The following is a 23892-nucleotide window of genomic DNA, read 5'->3' on the forward strand; positions in this document are numbered from 1 at the left end:
TTTGGACTATAATTCCCATCAGTCCCTGAGGCACCCCAGGCATGTTGGGCCTACAGTTGCCAAGCAGCCTCCAGGGTTGTCAAGGCTGGCAGATTAACTTTTTTTGCAGATTTCTTCAGTGATGGGTCTTTAAAATACGGGTTTTGGGTGTGAGGAATTCAAATCTGCTAGCATTTTTGTGACTGGAAAACATTTAGCTTGGTAAATCTATGTTTGATTAAAGAGCACATAAATTGTTCTTGGAAAACCATTTTTTAAAAAAAAAATCACCTTCTGAAAACATCAAGTAATGCTAAATAGTAATAGCTAATGATAATAGTAATAATACTATATAATGGCAGGTACTTAGCAATCATTTTTAATGCTTTCTATGCAATTTTACACACATTTTACTTACCAAGCAAAACTAAGTTAGATTAATTTAACCAGTGCTATTTTTCTAGAAAAAGAGGTGCCAGAACTCACCATGAACTCACCTTGTTCTTTTATAATGGCAATGGCACCCACATGAGAGGTGCCTGAGTTCTGGTGAGTTCCTCCTGGGGAAAAAAGCCCTGAATTGAACCCAAATATTTTTTTTTAATTCCCAAGGCACGTTACAACTTTTTTTAGCACCCCTCATTTTGGGAATAGGAAAGTTGAAAAATTCAACACGCCCCAACACGGCAGGCTGTGTGTGGTGTGCTCACATGCAGGCCTGTCCACTTAGTTCCTCACTGCCACCCTTCAATATCTGCTGCCTGAGGCGGTTATCTCACTCAGCCTAACGGTAGGGCCGGTCCTGCCAGACTTGGAGCTGAATGAGTGCAGGGTTTCTGCAGCTTCTAGGACACCCCTTTCTTCCAGCTCAGGAGGAAGGGTCGTTGCGGGTGGCGAGCGAAAATGTGGAAGCCAGACGATGTCCAGAACTTTGTCTTAGCCACTGATGGAGACTAGAATTCCTTTAGTCTCCCCCTCTTTCTTTTTTCCTTTCTCCTGTGATGGAACTCCTATTTGGGGACTTCCCTGGCTTTTTTCTGGCCCATGTAGGACCAGTCTGGCTAGTTAGCCTTGGTGAAGACCTGATGTTTTCATCCCCAAAAAAGTTTTTGATTTGAGTTCCCATTGAAATGAGGCTGCATTTTAATGTTTTAATGTTGTATTTTAATCTTGTTTTTAAGTTGTATTTCAATCAATTTGTTTTTATATTGGTTGTTAGCCACCCTGAGCCTGGTCTTGGCTGGGGAGAGCGGGATATAAATAATTTTTTAAAAACTATTATGATTATGGTTACAGTGGTGCCCCGCAAGACGAATGCCTCGCAAGACGGAAAACCCGCTAGACGAAAGTGTTTTCCGTTTTGGAGGTGCTTCGCAAAACGAATTTCCTATGGGCTTGCTTCGCAAGACGAAAAAGTCTTGCGAGTTCCTGCGGGGTTTTTTTCCTTTCCCCCCTCTTTTTCCCAAGCTGCTAAGCCGCTTATCAGCTGATCCTAAGCCGCTAAGCCGCTTAACAGCTGATCTGCTAAGCCCCTTAACAGCTGACCCGCTAAGCCGCTAAGCCGCTTATCAGCTGATCCGCTAAGCCGCTAAACCGCTTATCAGCTGATCCGCTAAGCCCGCTAATGGGCTTGCTTCGCAAGACGAAAAAAACGCAAGACGAAGAGACTCGCGGAACGGATTCTTTTTGTCTTGCGAGGCACCACTGTATTATGAGGATCCTGGGTGCAGACCTGTTCCTGACCTGTTCCTTTCGGCTCTGTCTTCTGTAAGGTACCCCTGTGCTTTTTGTTCAGTCGCAGTGATACACCTTCTCTCTCTGACCTCTCAGGTTCTTTGGGGTCCCGTTTGAATGAGCTCAAGCAGAAGGTGGTGGCAGAGAACCCGCAGGAGTATGGCGTTGCCGTGCCACGTGAGTAAACCCCGCTTTTCTTTTCTTTTCCATGGCAAAATGCACCTCCCGCCTCGCCCCAGCACCTCCACCGTTCATGCCAAGCCGTTCATTACAGTCTTGTCAGGTGAAATGTGCATTTGGCAGACCTGAGAGGGAAGGCTCCCACTGCAATCTATAGCTGTAGAAAGAGCCGGGAGCAGTGAGCAAGAAACTGGAATGAGTGGGGGGGGGGTTGAGAGAGAGAAAGAGGAAAGGGAAAGCGAGAGGGAGAGGGAGAGAGAGAGAATGAGTGAGAGAAAAGAGGGGAAAGAAAGAAAGAAAGGGAATGAGAGAAAGAGGGAGAAGGAGAGAGGGAGAGAGAATGAGAGGGAAAAAAGAGGGAGGGAAAAGAAAGAAAGAGCGAGAAAGAAAGGGGGGAATGAGAGAAAAAGAAAGAGGGGATAGAGAGAGGGAAGGAAGGAAGGAAGGAAGGAAAGAAAGAAAGAAATAAAGAAAGGGAGGGAGGGAGAGAGAGAGAGAGAGAGAGAGAATGAGAGAAAGAGGGAGGGAGAGAGAAAGAGAGAAAGAAAAAGGGAGGGAAAAGAAAGTAAGAGAAAGAGAGAAAGAAAAAGGGAGGGAAAAGACAGAGAGAGAGAGAGAGAGAGAAAGAGAAGAAACAAAGAAAGAAAGGAAAGAAAGAAAGAAAGAAAGAAAGAAAGAAAGAAAGAAAGAAAGAAAGAAAGAGGGAGAGACAGAGAGAGAGAATCAAAGGCACCTCCCACCCACCCAGTCATTAAGGAGAGATAGGGACACGGGTGGCGCTGTTGTCTAAACAACTGAGCCTCTTGGGCTTTCCGATTGGAAGGTCAGTGGTTCGAATTCCCGCAACGGAATGAGCTCCCATTGCTCTGGCCCGCCTCCTGCCAACCTAGCAGTTCGAAAGCACGCCAGTGCAGGTAGATAAATAGGTACCACTGCAGCAGGAAGGTAAACGGCGTTTCTGTTCACTCTGGTTTCCGTCACGATGTCCCGTTGTGCCAGAAGCGGTTTAGTCCTGCTGGCCACATGAGCCGGAAAGCTGTCTGTGGGCAAACGCCGGATCCCTCGGCCTAAAAGCGAGATGAGCGCTGCAACCCCATAGTCGCCTTTGACTGGACTTAACCATCCAGGGGTCCTTTACCTTTTAAGGAGAGATGTATTAAAATTGCTCCATTTAAAGGTCTGGAAAACAAACAAGTGAATGATTCTCAAATGCAGTGGCAGAGGAAGGGGGTGCGGTCCACCCCAGGTGTCATCACTGAGGGGTGTGTGTGATAAAATGAGTTTGAAAAATAAATAAAAATTGGGCTCACAAAACTTTTTAGGAGTGACATGGAAATGGCAGCGTGGGACTTGCGCCTGCCTACTGCCTCTCCCTCAGCAACTCTACAGCTGAGGGGGAGGTGGCAGAGAGGCTCCAAGCGCAGGAGAGGCTTGCCCCGCCCACAAGGGCATATCGCCCCGCCCCCGGCTGCAGGACACGCCCCTGCACCAGGCACCCGAGTGGCTAGCTGCACCACTGCTCAAATGCAAACCTTAATATTTTGAAGCCTCAGTTTCCCCGTGAATTATGTTCGCACACAACTTGCCACACTGGGAGCGAGTGGCGGCGAGAGTGTGAAACTGCTTCAAAGGGCCGCTGAATTGGGATGATGGATGACTTGCTATTAAGCCATCCATCCGTGGCAGATGACAGAAATAATTATCCCAGAATGTCTTAAATAAGTGCTGCGTATGCACGCAAGCCTCATAACTCAGCAAACCCCCACCCCCGGCCACTGCGGATGATTTGAAAGCTGTGCACAGATGGGTCCTTCGTCTCTTGGGATCCCAAATGCAGAAACTGCCTTCTACCTTAGAAGGGCTTGTAGGCACACCTGAGCAGAGACACCGTTTGTGCCAAGCGTGTGTATGTTTTGTGTGCACGCACGTGGGGCACTTCTTGCCCCCAGAGATTCTCCTTGGCTTGTTTGCTGCGATTTTCGCTGCGCTCATCAGAGTGTGCCTGGTCCCGAGAGGTTTTTTTAAACAGAGTTGGCGTGGAGGTGGTATTTCAGCTGCCAAGCATCTGTCTCGGTTGGCCTCGCTGCTCCCACGGGGATTGTAAGAGGGGAAGGGGAGCAGAGGGTCATCCCGTCTCTCTCCACAAGCACCTCACAGACCCATGTCCATGCCTGTGTTCTTCAACCTTGGGTCCCCAGATATCATTGGATGACTTCTTCTTCTTTGGCGATCACTCGTAACCGAGTAAGATTGTCTTCCATAAACACGGTTTTAAAAGTGGGTCTGTAAGTGACTGTGGAGGCCAATTCTGGATCCACACGTCCTTCCACAGTGGGGACATAGGTTTCCAGGCGGGAGTTGATCACGGTGAGGGTTTGCCAAGCGTGCCTTCCTCTTTGCACGTTTCTCTCTTTTGTCCTGAGTTTGAGCGTCTTCAAAGCCCATGACACCTTTGGTAAAGGCGGTTCTCCGATTGGAGCACTCGCAGACCAGTGTTTCCCAATTGTTGGTGTTTATACTACATTTTAAAAGATTTGCCTTGAGAGAGTCTTTTGTTGACCACCAGCATTACGCTTTCCATTTTTAAGTTCAGAATAGAGTAGTTGCTTTGGAGGATGATAAACAGGCATCCGCACAACATGACCAGTACAACGAAGTTGATGTTGAAGAATAATTGCTTCGACATCGGTGATCTTTGCTTCTTCCAGTACATTGGCATTAGTTCACCTGTCTTCCAAGTGATGTGTAAAAATTTTCGGAGACACCGTTGTCAGCGGTGTCCTTGGACTACAGCTCCCATCATCCCTCACCTTTGGCAAAGCTGGTTGGGGATGATAGGAGTTGTAATCCAATTTTGGGCACCTCAATTTAAGAAGGATGAGCTGGAACGTGTGCAGAGGAGGGCGATCAGGATTGGCAAGGGTCTGGAAACAAAGCCTTATGAGGAACGGTTGAAGGAGCTGGGTACGTTTAGCCTGGAAATGAGGAGACTGAGAGGAGATACATTAGCCATCTTCAAATATCTCAAAGGCTGTCACATGGAAGAGGAACAAGCTTGTTTTCTCCTGCTCTGGAGTGGAAGACTTGAACCAACGGCTCCCAGTAACAAGAAAGGAGATTCCAACTCAACTTCAGAAAGAGCTTTCTGACAGTAAGGGCTGTTTGACAGTGGAACGGACTCCCAGGGAGGTGGTGGACTCTCCTTCCGTGGAGGTTTTTAAGCAGAGGTTGGGTGGCCATCTGCCATGGATGCGTTAGCTGAGATGCCTGCATTGCAGGGGGGTTGGACCAGATGACCAGAACTCTACAATTCTACGATTCTTGAATATCAGCAGACAAAAGGTTGGAAAATTCGGACCTGCAGAGCCCACGTTGCTGTGGGGCAGGAACGATGCAGAGGGCAGGTGCCTACAGGGCAGAATAAGTCTGAATGGCTTGATCTGATGGAATCCAACACCATTTGGAAGTTCCACATCGCTGGGTTAAACTATGCAAAGCCACCTCTTGCAAAACTCAAGCAGTGGGGTTTTTTTAGTGTTTTTTTGCAAGGATTGTAAACAAAACAAAACAAAACCCCATGCCCAACACACTGCAGTTCCCTGATCCTAATTCCATCACTCCTGCCTATAATTTAAAAAATATGTTGTTGTTTTTTTTAAAAAAGAACATTAGATGCACCCACTTACTTAACATCACATGCTCAGCCTATAAAAGGGTTTGGATGTAAGTACAGGGGCTTCTCTTTCCAACTTTCCTTTCTTTTTTTGCCCCTTAAAATGAGCCGCTCCCCTTCTTATCACCTGCTTTTGATTTTGAAGCCTTCCTCTTTTTTGCATCAGCATTTTGTGCTTTTCAAAACATCGATAATAATAATAATAATAATAATAATAATAATAATAATAATAATAATTTTTTTATATCCCGCCCTCCCCAGCCGAAGCCGGGCTCAGGGCAGCTAACAACAATAAAATAGTACAAAAGTACAGCACAAACAGCACTCTAAAATCATTCATTATAAAATTAATTCAAATCAAGCCACTGGCAACCATTGGGCCACAGCTCCGCGAAGATTGCCGAGGGGGGGGGGAGTCAGGCTGTGCCCTGGCCAAAGGCCTGGTGGAACAGCTCTGTCTTGCAGGCCCTGCGGAAAGATGTCAAGTCCCGCAGGGCCCTAGTCTCTTGTGACAGAGTGTTCCACCAGATCGGAGCCACAGCTGAAAAAGCCCTGGCTCTAGTTGAGGCCAGCCTAACTTCTCTGTGGCCTGGGATCTTCAAGATGTTTTTATTTGAAGACCGTAAGTTTCTCTGTGGAGCATACCAGGAGAGGCGGTCCCGTAGGTACGAGGGTCCTAGGCTGTATAGGGCTTTAAAGGTTAAAACCAGCACCTTAAACCTGATCTTGTACTCCACTGGGAGCCCGTGCAGCTGGTATAGCACCGGGTGAATGTGATCTCGCAGCGAAGACCTCGTAAGGAGTCTCGCTGCAGCATTCTGCACCTGCTGGAGTTTCTGGGTCAGTCTCAAGGGCAGCCCCACGTAGAGCGAGTTACAATAATCCAGTCTGGAGGTGACTGTCGCGTGGATCACAGTGGCTAGGTCAGGATGAGAGAGGTAGGAAGCCAACTGCTTAGCCTGGCGGAGATGGAAAAATGCTGCCTTTGTTATAGCTGCAATCTGTGCCTCCATGGAAAGGGAGGTGTCGAAGATTCTTGGCAGAGGGCTGCTGCTGCTGTTTTATTCAACACAAAATTCTATAGTGAGCGGGGAGGCAGATTGCTTGCTTTGGTCCTAAATGCATTAGGATGGGTTGGGGTTTGAGGGTGGTCCAATAATCTGGCTTTCAACCGCTGCCGAAGAACAAGGCGATGGCGGCGGCAGCAGCGGCAGCGGGAACTTCCTGATACGATTCTGAAGCTGCTGGAATTAAATCAGAGCAGCAACGTTGGGAGAAATTTGCCGCCGCTGATGGAGGTGTTGAATAATTGAAACATTTGTAAGGCACCGAACTTGGCTATAAAATGTGAAAACCGTTTTGGGAGCCAACAAGGAGATTATATAAATGTCCACGGTGTGAGGCCAGATGCAGAATATCATTTCTGGCATCAGTAAAGTCCATAGAGAAATATCTCATGGCTGCTGAGTACTAGGCTGGAATATAACCAGGGGGGAGTGGGGAGGTGGTAACTACAACCCCCCAGCCTTATTTATTCTTTTGGCCTAATTTATGGGGGTGTATGAAGGAGGAGAAAGGGTGCCAATCAGACCCTGATGGATTACTTTTGATACAACATGACCGCCCACTGAAAAAACGCTTCCCGTTCCCGAGGTGCGGTGTGTTCTGTGCTATGAAAAAATAAAATTTATCCACCAAGAGGAGCTAGATCAGTGGTTGCCAACCTTTTTTTGGCCATGCCCCACCTAAGCATCTCTGAAATCCTGATCTCTCTACCCCGCCGTGACATATAATTCTTATTACGCTCGAGTTGCAAACGTGATCTGTGAGGGATGCACGTTCGCAACCTGCGTCTGCGCATGCGTGGGTTGCGAATCGGCGCTTCTGTGCATGCACAAAGTGTGATTTAGCGCTTCTGCGCATGCACGACTTCCAAAACCCGGAAGTACTTCCGAGTTTTGGCCATCCGCAACCTGAAAAAACTCAACCTGAAGCAGATGCAACATGAGGTATGACTGTATTCAAAAGTGAACTATTCACGTGGAGGAAGCCTGAAAGGCCATTAACTTGGTCTAAACAAGCTTCCAAATTGCCCCCCCTTAAAAATCACATTTCCCCTTGGTGGGGCATGTGCCCCGTGTTGGGGACCACAGAGCTAGATTCTGCAACATTCCACCCAGGCCAGGACTTTTTTCCAGCTGGAACTCACCGGAACTCAGTTCCAGCACCTCTTAGGTGGGCGCCATTACCATCGTAAGAGAATAAGGGAGGCGTTCATGGTGAGTTCCGGCATCTCTTTTTCTAGAAAAATAGCACTGCATAGAACCATAGAATTATAGAGGTGGCAGGGACCCCGAGCGTCATCTAATCCAAACCCCTGCAATGTGGGACTCTCAAGTAAGGCATCCATGACAGATGACCATCCAACCTCTGCTTGAACATCTCCCGGGAAGGAGAGTCCACCACCTCCCGAGGGAGACCGTTCCACTGCCAAACAGCTCTTAGATCTTCCTCATGTTTAGTTGGAATCTCCTTTCTTGTAACTTGAATCCAGTGGTTCGAGTGCTACCCTCCGGAGCAGGAGAAAATGAGCTTGCTCCATCTTCTATGTAACAGCCCTTGAGATAATTGAAGATGGCTATCATCTCTCTTCCCAGTCTCTTTGTTACCAGGCAAATCAAGGGAAACTGTACACAGACTAGACCTGTGACTCCATGGGCAGCTGTGAGTCCAAAATGTTCCCTGAGGCAGTTGCCTCACTTTGCTTCATGTGTGGGCCGTCCCTGGCGTCCCACTTAATAATAAAAGCAGAAAGAAGACCAAGCAGACATAATGAAAGCTTTCCATCAATTCAGAGTACAGTGGTACCTCGGGTTAAGTACTTAACTCGTTCTGGAGGTCCGTTCTTAACCTGAAACTGTTCTTAACCTGAAGCACCACTTTAGCTAATGGAGCCTCCCGCTGCCGCCGCGCTGCCGGAGCACAATTTCTGTTCTCATCCTGAAGCAAAGTTCTTAACCCGAGGTACTATTTCTGGGTTAGCGGAGTCTGTAACCTGAAGCGTCTGTAACCTGAAGCTTAAGTAACCCGAGGTACCCCTGTACAGTCTTAAATGTATGGGGCGGAGGGGAGGATGGCGTTGCAAAAAGAAAGAAAAAACGTTTTCAGATACTGTCTCTTGTGGAGTTTGGAACTAACAGGGTTAAAACTCACTGGTGTCCTGTATCTGGAACTGGGAGGAGCTGGGAGGAGCTCCATGCAGAGAAGTGCGTCACAGGATGTTGTTCTGACGCTCTTCAGATCTGTCTCTGCAACGGACAGAGAAGCAGCTCAACTTAGAGGCTGCTGTGAGAGTGCTTTTGGAAAGCACGGAGAATGGCTGAAGTTTCTGATGTTGTCTGATGGAACTTTATTGCTCTGTAAATAAAGCTACTAGAGATAAGGACGGACTGTCTCTGGACTGATTTATCCCTTTTCCTCACACGGAAGCAGGACCGCTGCTACTCTGCAATTTCTTTGGCCAGGTCAGGGTGAAAGCAGAGCCTACGCCAAGGGAGCGCTGCCTGGACCCAAAGATTTATTTCTCCAAAGGTTATGGATGGTCCGCGTTTCCTGATAAGTGTGAGAAGGGAGGAAGGCTGCCAGCTGTGAGCTGCTGTGATCTCCTGCCAGGAAGGGCAGTGAGGAATGCTGGTGATCGGAGCCAAGAGCCATGAGTGACGGCTGCTGCTTCGGAGGTCCAGTTTGTGAGTACGCTTGAAGCCCTGGGGGGAGGAGATGGCTGCTCAGGCACAGCAAGGCCATGAGAGCTACCCCAGTGAAAGGCTGCATGGGGCCAATTGGGAGGCCTGGAGTAAGAGCATGCACCGCTGGCTGGCAGAAAGGAAGCTGTGGGACTGCACCCAGGCCGATCCAGTCTTTGCCCAGTCCAGTGAGAGGTCTGCAAAAGCTTCTGAAGCAGACGTGGCTGCTCTGGAGAGAGAGCAAAGGGTGCTAGCCATTTTAAGGGCCAGTGTTGATACTTGGCTGTTGCCAAAGCTCCAAGGGAGGAAGCCCTGGGTCGCGTGGCAGGCACTGAAGATGGCATGTCAAGCCTTAGTGGGAGCCACACCAGAGGGGGCTGAAAGTTGCCCAGAGAATGCCCTATGTCTAGAGGGGGCTGGAGCTGTTTTGGGAAGCTGTGCTTCGACACGTCTGTGTGATGGACTGTGTGCTGGAGAGGGGCTGAGAGCTGGGAAGAGGAAGGCAGTGGCAGGCTGTTCCTTAGGCAGCAGAGCACCCAAGAGTGGGGGTGCAGGCCAGACAAGCCGTTCCAAGAGCTCTGCGAAAGCCAAAGTCTCCAAGAGTTGTTTGTGCTTTGAGGCGTCGTCCAACAGCGCTGGGAAGCATCCGCTAGAAGCCCAGGCTGCCAAGGACACCAGCTGGCGTGGAATGTCAACAAAGCAGGTTCCCAGGGCCGGTTCTCACCAAAGACGTGGGAAAGCAGCAGGCCAAAACAAAGACAAGGCGTCTTATCACCTCACAGCTGCGTTGGTCTGTCTGGGAAGCAGCGAAAACCCTAGTCGGGGGAAGGCTGTGGCCATGGCAACCAGGAAGGACACTGACAGTGGGGGTGCAACCAACGCCATGGCATCTTTGGAAAACAGCCAAAGCAACAGTTTTTCTTTTGTTGTCGACAGTGGAGCGTCACATTGCCTCGTGAATTCCAGAAATCTCCTGAGGAACTGCAAGACAGTTAAAACTGCACGCTCTGTTATTTTAGCAGATGGGTCAAAAAGACCTCTGACTGAATCTGGATCTTTGTTTTGCTCCTTTCTAGGTTGTGAAGTGCCAGCTTATTTTGTCCCTGAACTTGCCCATTCTCTTTTGAGTGTGTCAGCATTATTGGCTATTGGAATTGATGTTCTGTTCTCTAATAATTTATGCTCTTTTTACAGGGATGGGAAGAAGATCTACAGCGTTGGGAGGAAAGACAAGCTCTTTCTGGTGGAGCTGCCCATTGAAAATGGGGCTGGTGGGAAAATGGGGCTGGTGGAAAATGTGGCTAGTGGAGAGTCCATTGATGATGCCCAAGTGCAGTGTGCTAATGTCCCACCACACAATGATTGTATTCATCTGTGGCACAGGAAATTTGGGCACGCAGCGTGGTCGTATGTGCGGAAAGCCGCAGAGAACACAATTGGGTGTAGGTTCAAGGCATGTGACAAATACCTAGATTGTCAAGCTTGTAAGCAATCAAAGGTCACAACATGCACATACCCCAGGTCAGAGAGAAGGACCAGCAAACCCTTTGAACTGGTCCATGCAGATTTGTCAGGGCCCATGCCAACACCTTCTTTAGCTGGGTCGAAATGGGTTCTGATTCTGATTGATGATTTTTCGAAACACACCTGGCTATTTACGCTTAGATGCAAATCAGAAGCAGCTGCACTGATCAGAGATTGGATCACAGCGGTAGAGCTGCGTTTCTCTACCAGGGTGATTTCCTTTCAATCTGATCGCGGGGGGGAATTCACAGGTTCTGCGCTGCAATCGTTTTTCAAGCAGAAAGGTATCAGTCATCGTTTGACTGCCCCCTACTCCCCGCAACAGAACGGGGTGGCGGAGAGGAAGTTTCGCACTTTACAGGAATCAGCGAATGCTATGTTGGCAGACTCGGGTTTGCCACAGCGCTTTTGGGCTGAAAGTTATAAGACAGCATGCTTTGTGCAGAACAGGGTGTTCAATTCAAGTGTAGGAGACACACCGTACTTTCTGCTTCATGGGAAGAAACCGAAGGTGGATTTTTTCCACATTTTCGGTTCGCAGGCTTATGTTTTGGTTCCAAAGGCCATGCGCAGAAAGGGTGAGCCAAGGTCTAGGAAGATGATCTTTGTAGGCTATGAGCCGGGTTCAAAAGCGTGGCGTTTCGCATACCCTACTGGCAACCAGTCTAAGCTGCTTATTAGCGGCAGTGCTGAGTTTTGCGAGCAGAGTGGGTGGAAACGTCTTCACGGGAACCCAGATGTTCTGTTAGACTCAGGTGATGAGGAGGAGGAGGACGAGGCTGAACCTGTTGCTGAGGCGCACGGTCAACAGCCACAGAGTCCAGAGCAGGGATCTCCAAGGCAGAGGCCCCAAACCTCTCCAAAAGGGAGTCCCAAGACCCCTCCACAGGTCTCTGTCAAGTCTGAGCCGAGGAGTGAGCCATCCTCACCAGCAGAACCAGCTGTACGCCCAAAACGGCGCAGCAGGTCAGAGGGGGAGGTTTCTGACACAGGAGATGGTAGGGCTGATCCAGGTGAATCAGGCGCAGGTCCAGAATTCACGCTGAGGAGGTCAGCTAGGTCAACCAAAGGTAAGCCTCCTGAAAGGTATGAAGCCACTAGTGTTTGGGTTGGTGTGGCTAGGTGTGAGCCTGAATCCTTTGAGGATGTTCAGAAGTTGCCTCAGGAAGAAGCTGGCAAATGGCGTGAGGCGATGCAGAAGGAGATGAACTCAATGGAGTCTCTTGGTGTGTTCTCACTCACACAGCTACCGGCCAACCAGCGAGCTGTTAGTTGCAGGTGGATTTACCGCTTGAAACCCACAGAAACGGGAGAACCACAGTACAAAGCGAGATTAGTGGCACGTGGGTTCACACAGAAAAAGGGTGTCCACTTCACAGAGGTCTATTCGCCGACCTCAAGAGCGGAGACTTTGAGAATGCTTTTAGCGATAGCAGCACAGAGAGGTTGGAAGGTGAACCATTTTGATGTAGATGTTGCCTACCTGAATTCAGATCTCCAGGAGGAGTTGTACATGCTTCCTCCTCCAGGGTTTGAAGTCAGTGAGCAAGGAGTCGTGTGGCGGTTGCACAAATCCATCTATGGATTACGCCAATCTGCCAGGAATTGGAATATGTGCCTACATGAAGCCTTAGAAGAGCTAGGTTTTAAGAGGTCTGTTGCAGACAGTTGCCTGTACCTGAAGGGGTCAGGAGAGACACAGGAAGTGATTCTTGTTTTTGTTGATGATATCTTAATGATGTCACAGACTAGTGAGCAGGTGAAGAAGTTTGCTAGGGAGCTTGGAAAGCGGTTTAAGCTGAAGCAGCTTGGGGATGTCAAAACCTACTTAGGTGTTCAAATAGCGAAGACTGAGGATGGTAGCTTTTTGCTTCGCCAGAAAGGTAAGATTGAACAGTTGCTTGGGAAGTTCAGGATGAGTGATTGTGCAGGAGTGAGAAGTCCTATGGAGACTAGTTTTGTGAAGGACAGCCAGCAAGCAGAACGCGCTGTGTTCGAAAATACTGAAGTGTTTCAGTCAGCCCTAGGGAGTTTGTTGTACTTGTCTCAGTGGAGCAGACCAGACATTGCGTTTGCTGTCAATCTGCTCAGTAGAGAAGCTTCAAGTCCTAGTGTGCAAGCCTGGAATGGCATCAAGAGAGTTCTGAGGTATTTGCAGGAAACCAAAGACTTTTGTCTTAGGCTGCCAGCTCAAGGAGAAGTAAAGCTGACTTGCTTTGTGGACTCGGATTGGGCTAACTCTGAAGACCGCAAGTCAGTGTCAGGCCTAGTGGTGAAGTTTGGGGACTCAGTAGTTGGGTGGAGGTCCCGGAAGCAAAGTCTCATAGCGCTTTCATCTACTGAGGCTGAGTTCAGTGCGCTATCAGATGCTTGCAGAGAGCTGGAGTTCTATGTGTGTTTGGTCAAGGAAATCTGTGGAGAGAATTGTCTACCTGTTGTGGTGCATGAAGACAATCAACCTTGCCTCAAATTGGCTGAGACGGGGCAATTCAAGGCGAGGACCAAACATTTGGACATACGTTTCCGGAATGTATGTCAGAGCGTTCATGAGGGGCTAGTTGCTCTGAAATACTGTCCCTCAACAAAGAACCTCGCTGATGGTTTCACAAAACCATTAACCTTCCAGAAGCACGAGGAGTTCTGTGAGGGTCTGTGTATGGGGAAAGCATTGTTGACTGTTGTCTCCAGATGCAGGACAAGAGGGGGTGTGGAGTTTGGAACTAACAGGGTTAAAACTCACTGGTGTCCTGTATCTGGAACTGGGAGGAGCTGGGAGGAGCTCCATGCAGAGAAGTGCGTCACAGGATGTTGTTCTGACGCTCTTCAGATCTGTCTCTGCAACGGACAGAGAAGCAGCTCAACTTAGAGGCTGCTGTGAGAGTGCTTTTGGAAAGCACGGAGAATGGCTGAAGTTTCTGATGTTGTCTGATGGAACTTTATTGCTCTGTAAATAAAGCTACTAGAGATAAGGACGGACTGTCTCTGGACTGATTTATCCCTTTTCCTCACACGGAAGCAGGACCGCTGCTACTCTGCAATTTCTTTGGCCAGGTCAGGGTGAAAGCAGAGCCTACGCCAAGGGAGCGCTGCCTGGACCCAAAGATTTATTTCTCCAAATCTCTTGCCAAGTTCCAAAGCTGCATTGTAAGCTCAATTTTAGTTAGTGTTGTCTTCATTAACTTGCAAATGAAGGGGGGGGGGTTTGGGTTGGCTGTCAAGCGATTTCGCTTCCATCCAGCAAGCTCAACCAAATTTCTGGGGCAGTTCAGTTAACTGACAAGAACACGGTTTAGGAAACCGCGACCAAGGTGAAAGCCGCAGAATGCAGCCCAAGTTAGGAAATCAATTTCCGAAGGGGGAGGGAGGGAGCAACATTAGCTTGAAAAACTGCCTGTCTCCTGCCCACCCGTAAGAGAGTTGGCATCTACATGACTTCGGCTGGAGCCCTGCCCAGAGGACGCAGAGTTAGTGAAGGGCATGCGTTTGCTTTCCCCCCTTGAGTGATTGAAACCCTTCAGACGTTGCATGTGGATAGAAACAAGCCTTTTTAAACAACCACCCCAAACCCCAGTGTACTTTGCAAACAGCAAACTCATTCTCAAGTGCCAAACTTTTATGTAGCCAGAACAACACCGTTCGTGCAAAATGAGGTTGTGTTTGCAGATATACCACGGAGGGTGGGAGAATCACTTTAGATAAAAGCCTAAGGCCCTAAAAGTTAAAGGTAAAGGGACCCCTGGCCATTAGGTCCAGTCATGGCTGACTCTGGGGTTGCGGCGCTCATCTTGCTTTATTGGCCGAGGGAGCCAGTGTACAGCTTCCGGGTCATGTGGCTAGCATGACTAAGCCGCTTCTGGCGAACCAGAACAGTGCACGGAAACGCCGTTTACCTTCCCGCCGGAGCGGTACCTATTTATCTACTTGCACTTTGACGTGCTTTCGAACTGCTAGGTTGGCAGGAGCAGGGACTGAGCAATGGGAGCTCACCCCGTCGCGGGGATTCAAACCACCGACCTTCTGATCGGCAAGCCCTAAGGTCTGTGGTTTAACTCACAGCGCCACCCGTGTCCCTAGGCCCTAAAGGTTAGGAACTCAAAAACAGACCAAAGATCACAGGGCGGTTCACAACGTAGCTCAAGAACGTAGCTGCAGTTGAGGATGGATAATATCGGACATGATATAACAGTAAAAACAGCAGGAAAATCCAGGGTGAACACCCAAAGACTTCGCTGCAGCAGTAACAGGTTCTGGGATGAACATAACATTTGTTAAAGTATGAAATTTACTAGCGCTGCCATTTTATTACGAAATGTCTTCATTTTGGCATTTCCATGCTGCTTTTCTTTTTTTTAAAAAAATATTTATTTGGTTTTTCAAATTAAAGTTTTACAATCATATATCCAACATACAATATAAAAAGAAGAGTCCAAAGAATTTCCTGAACTTCCTTCCTCCCCTTTGTGGGTCCCATTGTTAATCATTTTCTCCCGCATCTTTTATAATAATCCAAATCTTTTACATCTCCATTATGTCCACAATTCACCATTATACTACAAGTGATATTCCAATCCTACTAACGGTTTTAACTGTTTACAACGATTTTTAAGATAAATTATATTCCCCCTCCCCCATTCTTTATTAAAAATTTGGTCTTCCTGATTTCTGATTCTTCTGGTCGTTTTTGCCATTTTGCCATCACCTTAATCAGCCATTCTTCTCTGGTTGGAACATTATCTTCTTTCCATCCCTGGGCGAATAACATCTGTGCAGCCGTGGTCGCATATATAAATAGTATTTTCTGCTCCTTTGGGATTTCAGCACTTAGAATTCCTAAAAGGAAGGCTTCGGGTTTTTTTCTTTCTATGTTGCTTCTCGGCCCTAAACCCCACTCCCCCCCCAAAACCAATTAAACTAAAAGAAAAATGCCTGGGGGAAATGTACACACAGAGAGAGAGAGAGGGAGAGGGAGAGGGAGAGGGAGAGAGAGGGATGCACCTTTCCTCTTTTTCACTGCCAGGGACCCTATCCTGTGGGAAGCACACTTGCTATGCTGTTGTCACATACCATATTTTCCTGTCTATAACACTCCCCCATGTATAAGACGCCCCCTGTTTTGGGGGACTCAGATTTAAGAAAATGGAGGGAGATGGCTCAGAGTTGTTGAGCTTTTTTTGGAGGGGATTGCCCAATTTTGAGCTTTTGGGGGGGGGGGTTTGTCAAAAAAACGCCCAATCACTTCCACCAACCACCACTCAACAGACTGCTCACCGCCACCAACCGCCATTCGGTTGTCCGATCGCCTACAGCAGGCATAGGCAAACTCGCCCCTCCAGATGTTTTGAGACTGCAATTCCCATCAGCCCTGACCACTGGTCCTATTAGCTAGGGATGATGGGAGTTGTAGTCCCAAAACATCTGGAGGGCCGAGTTTGCCTATGCCTAGCCTATGGCAACCGCCATTCGACTGACCGCTCACCGCAGCGCCAGCCTATCAACAACATTTTTAAAGGAAAAAAACCTAGTCTTATACATGGAAAAATACGGTATGTATTCATCTCTAGAGGATGAAGATCAGGAAGGAACAAATTCTACTAGTTTGGAGCAGAAGGAGCTATTCAAGGCACAAACACCCTCCCTTTTTCTCCTGAGCATTTTTTATTTTTTTTGTTAAAAACAAAATGACTGAGTTTTTAAAATAGCAATTATCAGCGGGCAGGCAGTGGGTGGGGGTGGCAAGTCTCAATGATTTCAAATGCACGATTGCACAAATGGTGCTTTAAACCAGGGGTGGGGGACCTGGTGCCTGAATTCAGAACACTGCATGTCAACTCTGGGTATGGTCCAGTAGTGCTTGTTTTTAGGGTGGCACTGTGGGTTAAACCACTGAGCCTAGGACTTGCCGATCAGAAGGTCAGTGGTTTGAATCCCCGCGACAGGGTGAGCTCCGGTTGCTCGGTCCCTGCTCCTGCCAACCTAGCAGTTCGAAAGCATGAAGTGCAAGTAGATAAATAGGTACTGTTCCGGCGGGAAGGTAAACGGCATTTCTGTGCGCTGCTCTGGTTCGCCAGAAGCGGCTTAGTCATGCTGGCCACATGACCCGGAAGCTGTACGCCGGCTCCCTCGGCCAGTAAAGCGAGATGAGCGCCACAACCCCAGAGTCAGCCACGACTGGACCTAATGGTCAGGGGTCCCTTTACCTTTACCTTTAGGGTGGGTGGGAACTGGGTTGGGGGCTTCAGTTTTGGGTGGAAGGATGTTGCCTGCTGTGGCTTCCATTGCCTAGGTGGCCAGTTTTGATAGAAGCTGTAGACCAAAACCTGTGGCAGGCACCACATTGGCTGCTACTGCCATAAATGGACCACACACCTACCCATTGAGGATAAAAACAGACAAGTAGAACAAAGGTTTCTCAGAGATCAGGTCTATGGAGGCCCCACCACTCCTTTGTCATGAGTCTCTCGGGGCCAAAGTTGTTTTTTAAAAATTATTATTATTATTATTATTATTATTATTATTATTATTATTAAATTAATTTTCAATGACAATCCAATAATAGTCTCACTATAACAATACCAAATTATAATACAATTACTAATACTGGTCATTCAAATACCGAATTATATCATTTAGATGACTCCCCATGTGCTAGAATCGATGCTTTGGTGGTTTTCTTTATTTCTGCGTTCCAAAATCTTATTAATTTCAATTACATTCCAGTCAAAATAATAATCCCTTATACAACAACTGCAATATTCATAACTTTGATTCACGTTGACACATTAAATCATGAGTAGGCAAACTAAGGCCTGGGGGCCAGATGCGGCCCAATCGCCTTCTCAATCCGGCTCGTGGATGGTCCGGGAATCAGTGTGGTTTTACATGAGCAGAATGTGTCCTTTTATTTAAAATGCATCTCTGGGTTATTTTTGGGGCCTGCCTGGTGTTTTAATATGAGTAGAATGTGTGCTTTTATTTAAAATGCATCTCTGGGTTATTTGTGGGGCATAGGAATTCGTTCATTTTCCCCCTTCAAAATATAGTCCGGCCCCCCACAAGATCTGAGGGACAGTGGACCAACTCCCTGCTGAAAAAGTTTGCTGACCCCTGCATTAAATGATCTATAGAACTAGAAACGAGGCACTCAGGCTATATCCTTGTTCGAGGCCAAAGTTTTGTCTCTTTCAGCGGCACTTTAGCAAGCTGAACGTTGGACAGCCAAGGACAGACGAAAGATAAAAAGTACAGCTTCATGCAGCACAAAGTTAAACTGTGGAATTTGCTCAGGAGACAGTGATGGTCACCAGCTTGGATGGCTTTAAAAGAAGATTGGGCAAATTCCTGGAGGAGACAGCTACTGATGGCTACTAGCCATGAGGGCTCTGCTCTGGCTCCCCAGTCATGCTTCTGAATACCAGTTGCTGGAAACCCACAGAAGGAAACAGAGCTCTTCTGCTTTCCACAAGCAACTGGTTGGCTGCTGCAGTAACAGGAAGCTCTGGACTGGATAGGCCAGGGATAGGCAAACTCGGCCCTCCAGATGTTTTGGGACTACAACTCCCATCATCCCTGACCACTGGTCCTGTTCGCTAGGGCTGATGGGAATTGTAGTCCCAAAACATCTGGAGGGCCGAGTTTGCCTATGCCTGGGATAGGCCATTGGCTTGATCCAGGCAGGCTGTCCTTATGTTTTACATCATTATGAGATTGTGTTGGACTTTCGGAGGAAGAGAGGAGAACTAGCCCCGCTGTACATCGGAGAGGGCTATGTGGAGAGTCTCTTCCTTTAAATTCCCAGGAGTTTATCTCAGTGAAGACCTTACTTGGAAAATAAATACAACCCAGGTGGTTAAGAAAGCACAACAGAGACTCCATCTCCTCAGAGTATTGCGGAAGAATGATGTCAATCAACATTTGATGATCTCCTTCTACCGGTCCACAATAGAAAGTGTCCTTTCATACTGCATCACGGTGTGCTACGCTGGTTTGACATCATCTGATAGGAAGTGCCTACAGAGGGTGGTGAATACAGCACAAGATATTATGGGCAGTCCCCTGAATCCTCTGGATGAAATAGCGGAAGAACATTGCCTCAGGAGAGTGAGGAAAATTCTCAGGGATGATTCACACCCTGGCCGGCATTTTATTGATCTCCTGCCATCAGGCAGAAGATGCAGAAGCATGATTAGTCGCACCAACAGGGCAAAGAACAGCTTCTATCTGTGGGCTGTTAGGCTGCTGAATGAAAAGATAACAACAGGGCAACTGACTTTTGGGTTGGGTGTGTGTGTGTCAGTAAATGAGGGGAATTAAGACTAAGAGAGCTGGGTGGGGGGTGCTCGTGTAATCTTACTGTATACAAGTTGTACAAGTGACAATAAAGTATTTCAATAATTAAGCCTTGAGGATTGGTTTGCCACCCAGAAGCCTCTTGGGCACCTGAGGCGGCACACCATAGGGGCTGGGAAGGGGCACACTATGGGGCCTCAGCTGGCCAACAGCTGGGGGGGAGGAGGCAGCAGGCGGACAGGGTGGCGCCTGCGGGTGCCTGAGACGCGTGGCTCGGGCACGTTGCAGGCCCAGCGGTGAGTGCTGCCCGCCATTTTGTCAGTGGGGGCACCCAGGGCGGGCCACACCTGCCGCACCCCCCTTGCTACGCCCCTGCCCAGAACAAATTCTCCTTTGCAAATAGCAGTGCCACATTGGTCATGTTGATATGGTCTGATTCTTGGCTTCCTCTCTCTCTCTCTCTCTCTCCCCCAGATACCACAAGGTTGAAGAAGAGCCACGAAAAGGAAGGCGTGGAGTACAATTTTGTTTCCAAGCAGTCGTTTGAGACAGATGTGCAGCATAACAAGTAGGCCTTGATGTCTTGCGCTTTTGTTGGGAGGAAAATGAAGTCTCTTCCGGGGAAGACTCCAGAATCCGATCTATATTCAGAGAGGCTACCATCCTCTTTGCTAATACAGTGGTACCTCAGGTTACATATGCTTCAGGTTACATACGCTTCAGGTTACAGACTCCGCTAACCCAGAAATAGTGCTTCAGGTTAAGAACTTTGCTTCAGGATGAGAACAGAAATCGTGTTCCGGTGGCGCGGCAGCAGCGGGAGGCCCCATTAGCTAAAGTGGTGCTTCAGGTTAAGAACAGTTTCAGGTTAAGAATGGACCTCTGGAACGAATTAAGTACTTAACCTGAGGTATCACTGTAGAAGCTTCTGGGCTCTTAAAAAACAACAACTGGTCAGGGAATTTTTGTTGTTGAGCTGCACACATTTTCTTAATATGGGACTGTAGTGAATGAGAAAACTACAACAGTGGGGTTTTTTAATTATTATATGGTCACAGACCCAGCAAAAACAGAAAAAAATCATACAATTTCTAACTTTACACAGAGTTAAACTATATGGTGCTTATATAAACTATAGCCCAGAAGCAAGCCAAAAATACAGTTAAATTAATAAAGCCCCTTCATGGCTCTTTGAAAGGAGAAACCTAGCAACTCTTTCCACTATTATTTTGTTCAAGTCAAGCAGTAAGTAGGCCATATACCATTCAAAAGTCCTTCCTGACTATTTTAGTAGTATGAGAGTACGTAACCTATTTTACTCATCTCTGCAAAAGTTGCATGTAAAAAGAGCAGGTCTTAATTCTTCTGTTGCTCCACCCCCACAGGGGCAGAGCCGTTTTATTATATGGAGTACCCCCAAAACAGCCATCTAGTACAGCAGAAGGAAAACAATTAAATCTAACCCTACAAAAGATCATCAGCTGGTATTTGAGAACAGTCAGGTTATCCATGTAATTTTTCTGTAAAAGTACAGTATTTACATGCCACCCTCTTGCAGCCAACATTTCTTATTTTTTTATTGGAGGAAACAGTGTTATACTGTAATAAGCATATGACACAGTTCTGCTACTTTGAAATCTGAGCTGAATACTTTGAATTCTGCTCCACAACTTAATTCCCTAAATGTTTTCAGGTTTGTAGAACATGGGGAGTATAAAGAGAATCTCTACGGGACAAGCCTAGAGGCAATTCAGTCGGTCATGTCCAGAAATAAAATTTGCCTTGTGGATGTCGTGCCTGAGGTAAACTGTCACGATTATTGGGTTTTTTTTTGTTTTTTTAGAAAAATCTTATTTTTTAAAATAAAAATCTTATCTTCCAGAATTGTGTTTCAGTTCCACCTTACCTATAGAAACATGGGTTTTACACCAGCTTTTCGTTCATTGCTTGGGTTTCGATGGATCAGTTTCGGTTATAGTCACCCCATTATATGAAAAAGATTTTTTGAGACCAAATACCCACTTGGTGGACTGTTTCCCTTATTGGCTAGCAAAATAAAGGTAAAGAGACCACTGACCATTAGGTCCAGTCGTGGCCGACTCTGGGGTTGCGGCACTCATCTCATTTTATTGGCCGAGGGAGCCGGCGTACAGCTTCCGGGTCATGTGGCCAGCATGACTAAGCCGCTTCTGGCGAAGCAGAGCAGCACACGGAAACGCCGTTTACCTTCCCGCCGGTGTGGTACCTATTTATCTACTTGCACTTTGACGTGCTTTTGAACTGCTAGGTTGGCAGGAGCAGGGACAGAGCAACGGATCCCCCGTCGCAGGGATTCAAACCGCCGACCTTCTGATTGGCAAGCCCTAGGCTCAGTGGTTTAACCCACAGCGCCACCCGCGTCCCTGGCTAGCAAAATATGTTTGGCCAAATCAAGCCCTCTAGCTGTTGCCATAAGGTAAAGGTAAAGGGACCCCTGACCATTAGGTCCAGTCGTGACCGAATATGGGGTTGCGGCGCTCATCTCACTTTACTGGCTGAGGGAGCCGGCTTCCGGGTCATGTGGCCAGCATGACTAAGCTGCTTCTGGCGAACCAGAACAGCACGTGGAAACACCGTTTACCTTCCCGCTGCAGCGGTACCTACTTATCTACTTGCACTTTGACATGCTTTTGAACTGCTAGGTTGGCAGGAGCAGGGACCAAGCAACGGGAGCTCCTTATTATTGGCTGGGGGCACGATCCTTTCTCATTTAAGAGAGTCTGTAACCCAGGGTGAGCCAATCTGGTGCTGTTCAGATGTTTTGGACTACAGCTTCCATCATCCTTGTCCATTGGCCATGCTGGCTAGGGCTGATGGGAGTTGTAGTCCCTAACATTGGGAGGGTCCCTTGTCAGCTAACCCTGCTGTAAGCTGCTCTCCTTGGGATGAGAGCAGACAAACTGATTTACTGCAGACAAGACAGAGCTGTCGGTAGAGGAGGGAAACAGTGGATTTGTCTGTCCCAGATAGGATCATACTGTCTTTCCAGGGGCAGATAGGCAGGGTGATGCTACACCTAAACCCCTAAAACTGCTGATGGAGCCAGTGGCTTCAAAAGAGTGTTTAACTGCACAGTGAAAAGGATAAGGCTTCCAGGGCCATTGCAAGCTCCCTCCTTAAGCATAGGGACGTGGCTGGCGCTGTGGTCTAAACCACTGAGCCTCTTGGGCTTGCTGATCAGAAGGTTGCCGGTTTGAATCTGCGTGATGGGGTGAGCTCCCATTGCTCTGTCCCAGCTCCTGTCAACCTAGCAGTTTGAAAGCACACCAGTGCAAGTAGATAAATAGGTACCGCTTCAGCAGGAAGGTAAACTGTGTTTCCTTGCGCTCTGGTTTCCGTCACAGTGTCTTGTTGCACCAGAAGCGGTTTAGTCCTGCTGGCCACATGACCCGGAAAGCTGTCTGTGTGTGTGTGTGTGTTTGGGGAGTGGGAAATACCAGCTCTAGTTTTGATTTCTCGCTTTAAGTTGCTGTGCAGCATTTACAGATTGGTGAACGGGATTCTCCCTTTGTATTCCTGCCTGCCTAGGCTGTGACTCACTTGAGGACGGCGGAGTTCAGGCCGTATGTGGTGTTTGTGAAGCCTCTCATCTCAGAAAAGAAAAAGAACGCCCCAGCGTCTCTCCTAACAGATGAAATCTTCGTCCCTCTCGTAAGTATTTTGCTTGAAAAGCTAGTTCGCAGAAATGAGCCGCAACATCAAGGCGACTCCAGGTCCACCCCGCTGAAAATGATCGCAAAGCAGACTCTACGCCCACCCGCCCCAAGCGTGGTACTTTGCAATCTGTTACCAGCAGGGATTCCTTTTGCAAGACCATGTAAGAGATCAACTACACCAGCCATGTCCAACAGTTAGATCATGATCTACTGGTAGATCAATGGGCATCTGCGGTAGATGACAGGCTCCCCTGAACAAAGAAGCTGAAAACTGGCAGTGATCTACCCCCTTTTCGGGGGTTCGGGTCAAAGTTGTTGAGTTGTTGAGCCACTACACCATGAGAAGGCAAACTAAGGCCCAGGGGATGGATCCGGCCCAATCACCTTCTAAATCTGGCTCACAGTGTGTTTTTACATGAGTAGAACGTGTCATTTTATTTACCATATTTTTCGCTCTATTGGATGCACCGGACCATAGGACGCACCGGACCATAGGAGGGGGAGAACAGGAAAAAAAAATTTTTTTTTCTTGTTCTCACCCTCTAAAACAAGGTGCGTTCTGTGCGTTCAAGGTGCGTTCACCCGAAGCCTCCGGAGCCCAGCAGCAGTTCCCGCTGGGCTCCGGAGGCTTTGGGTTCCTTTCGACCTGCTCTTTGGGGCTGGTGCGGGGGGGGGGGGGAAAGCACTGCTTTCCCCCACCGCCAGCCCAAAGAGCAGGTCAGGGAGCAACAGGAAGGCGCGCTCCACCTCCCCGCTGTCCCCCCAGTTTGTGGGGCTGGCGATGGGGAGAAGCGCTGCTTTCCCCCACTGCCAGACCAAAGAGCAGGTCAGGGAGCAACGGGAAGGCGCACTCCGCCTCCCCGCTGTCCCCCCAGCTTGTGGGGCTGGCGATGGGGAGAAGCGCTGCTTTCCCCCACTGCCAGCCTCCAAACCAGGTCGGGTTTGGAGGCTGCTATCCGCAAGCCTTGGGAGCCCGGCGGGAACTCCTGCCCACCTCCCAAGGCTTGCAGACATCTGCCCGAAGCCTGGGGTGTGCTGTGGAGCGCACCCCGGGCTTCGGGCTGCAGGCTGCTATCCA

The 23892-nt window shown here is 48.3% G+C and overlaps 1 protein-coding gene across 9 annotated transcripts in view; it reads left to right on the forward strand.

Moving 5' to 3' along the window:
• The window catches only part of MPP3 (MAGUK p55 scaffold protein 3), an 87165-nt gene that overhangs the window by 57050 nt on the left and 6223 nt on the right, over window positions 1–23892 (forward strand). For all 9 annotated transcript variants that reach the window (XR_014001270.1, XR_014001271.1, XR_014001272.1 and 6 more), the window contains 4 exons: window positions 1810–1890; window positions 19594–19687; window positions 20813–20921; window positions 22687–22809. Coding sequence is in view for 5 of the 9 variants with exons in the window: in XM_081166442.1 (XP_081022568.1) it covers window positions 1810–1890; window positions 19594–19687; window positions 20813–20921; window positions 22687–22809 (407 nt within the window). In the remaining 4 variants the exon portion in view is untranslated. The remainder of the gene's footprint in view (window positions 1–1809; window positions 1891–19593; window positions 19688–20812; window positions 20922–22686; window positions 22810–23892) is intronic.

This window comes from Podarcis bocagei (assembly GCF_964188305.1).
Source record: "Podarcis bocagei genome assembly, chromosome: 13".
NCBI lineage: Eukaryota > Metazoa > Chordata > Lepidosauria > Squamata > Lacertidae > Podarcis > Podarcis bocagei.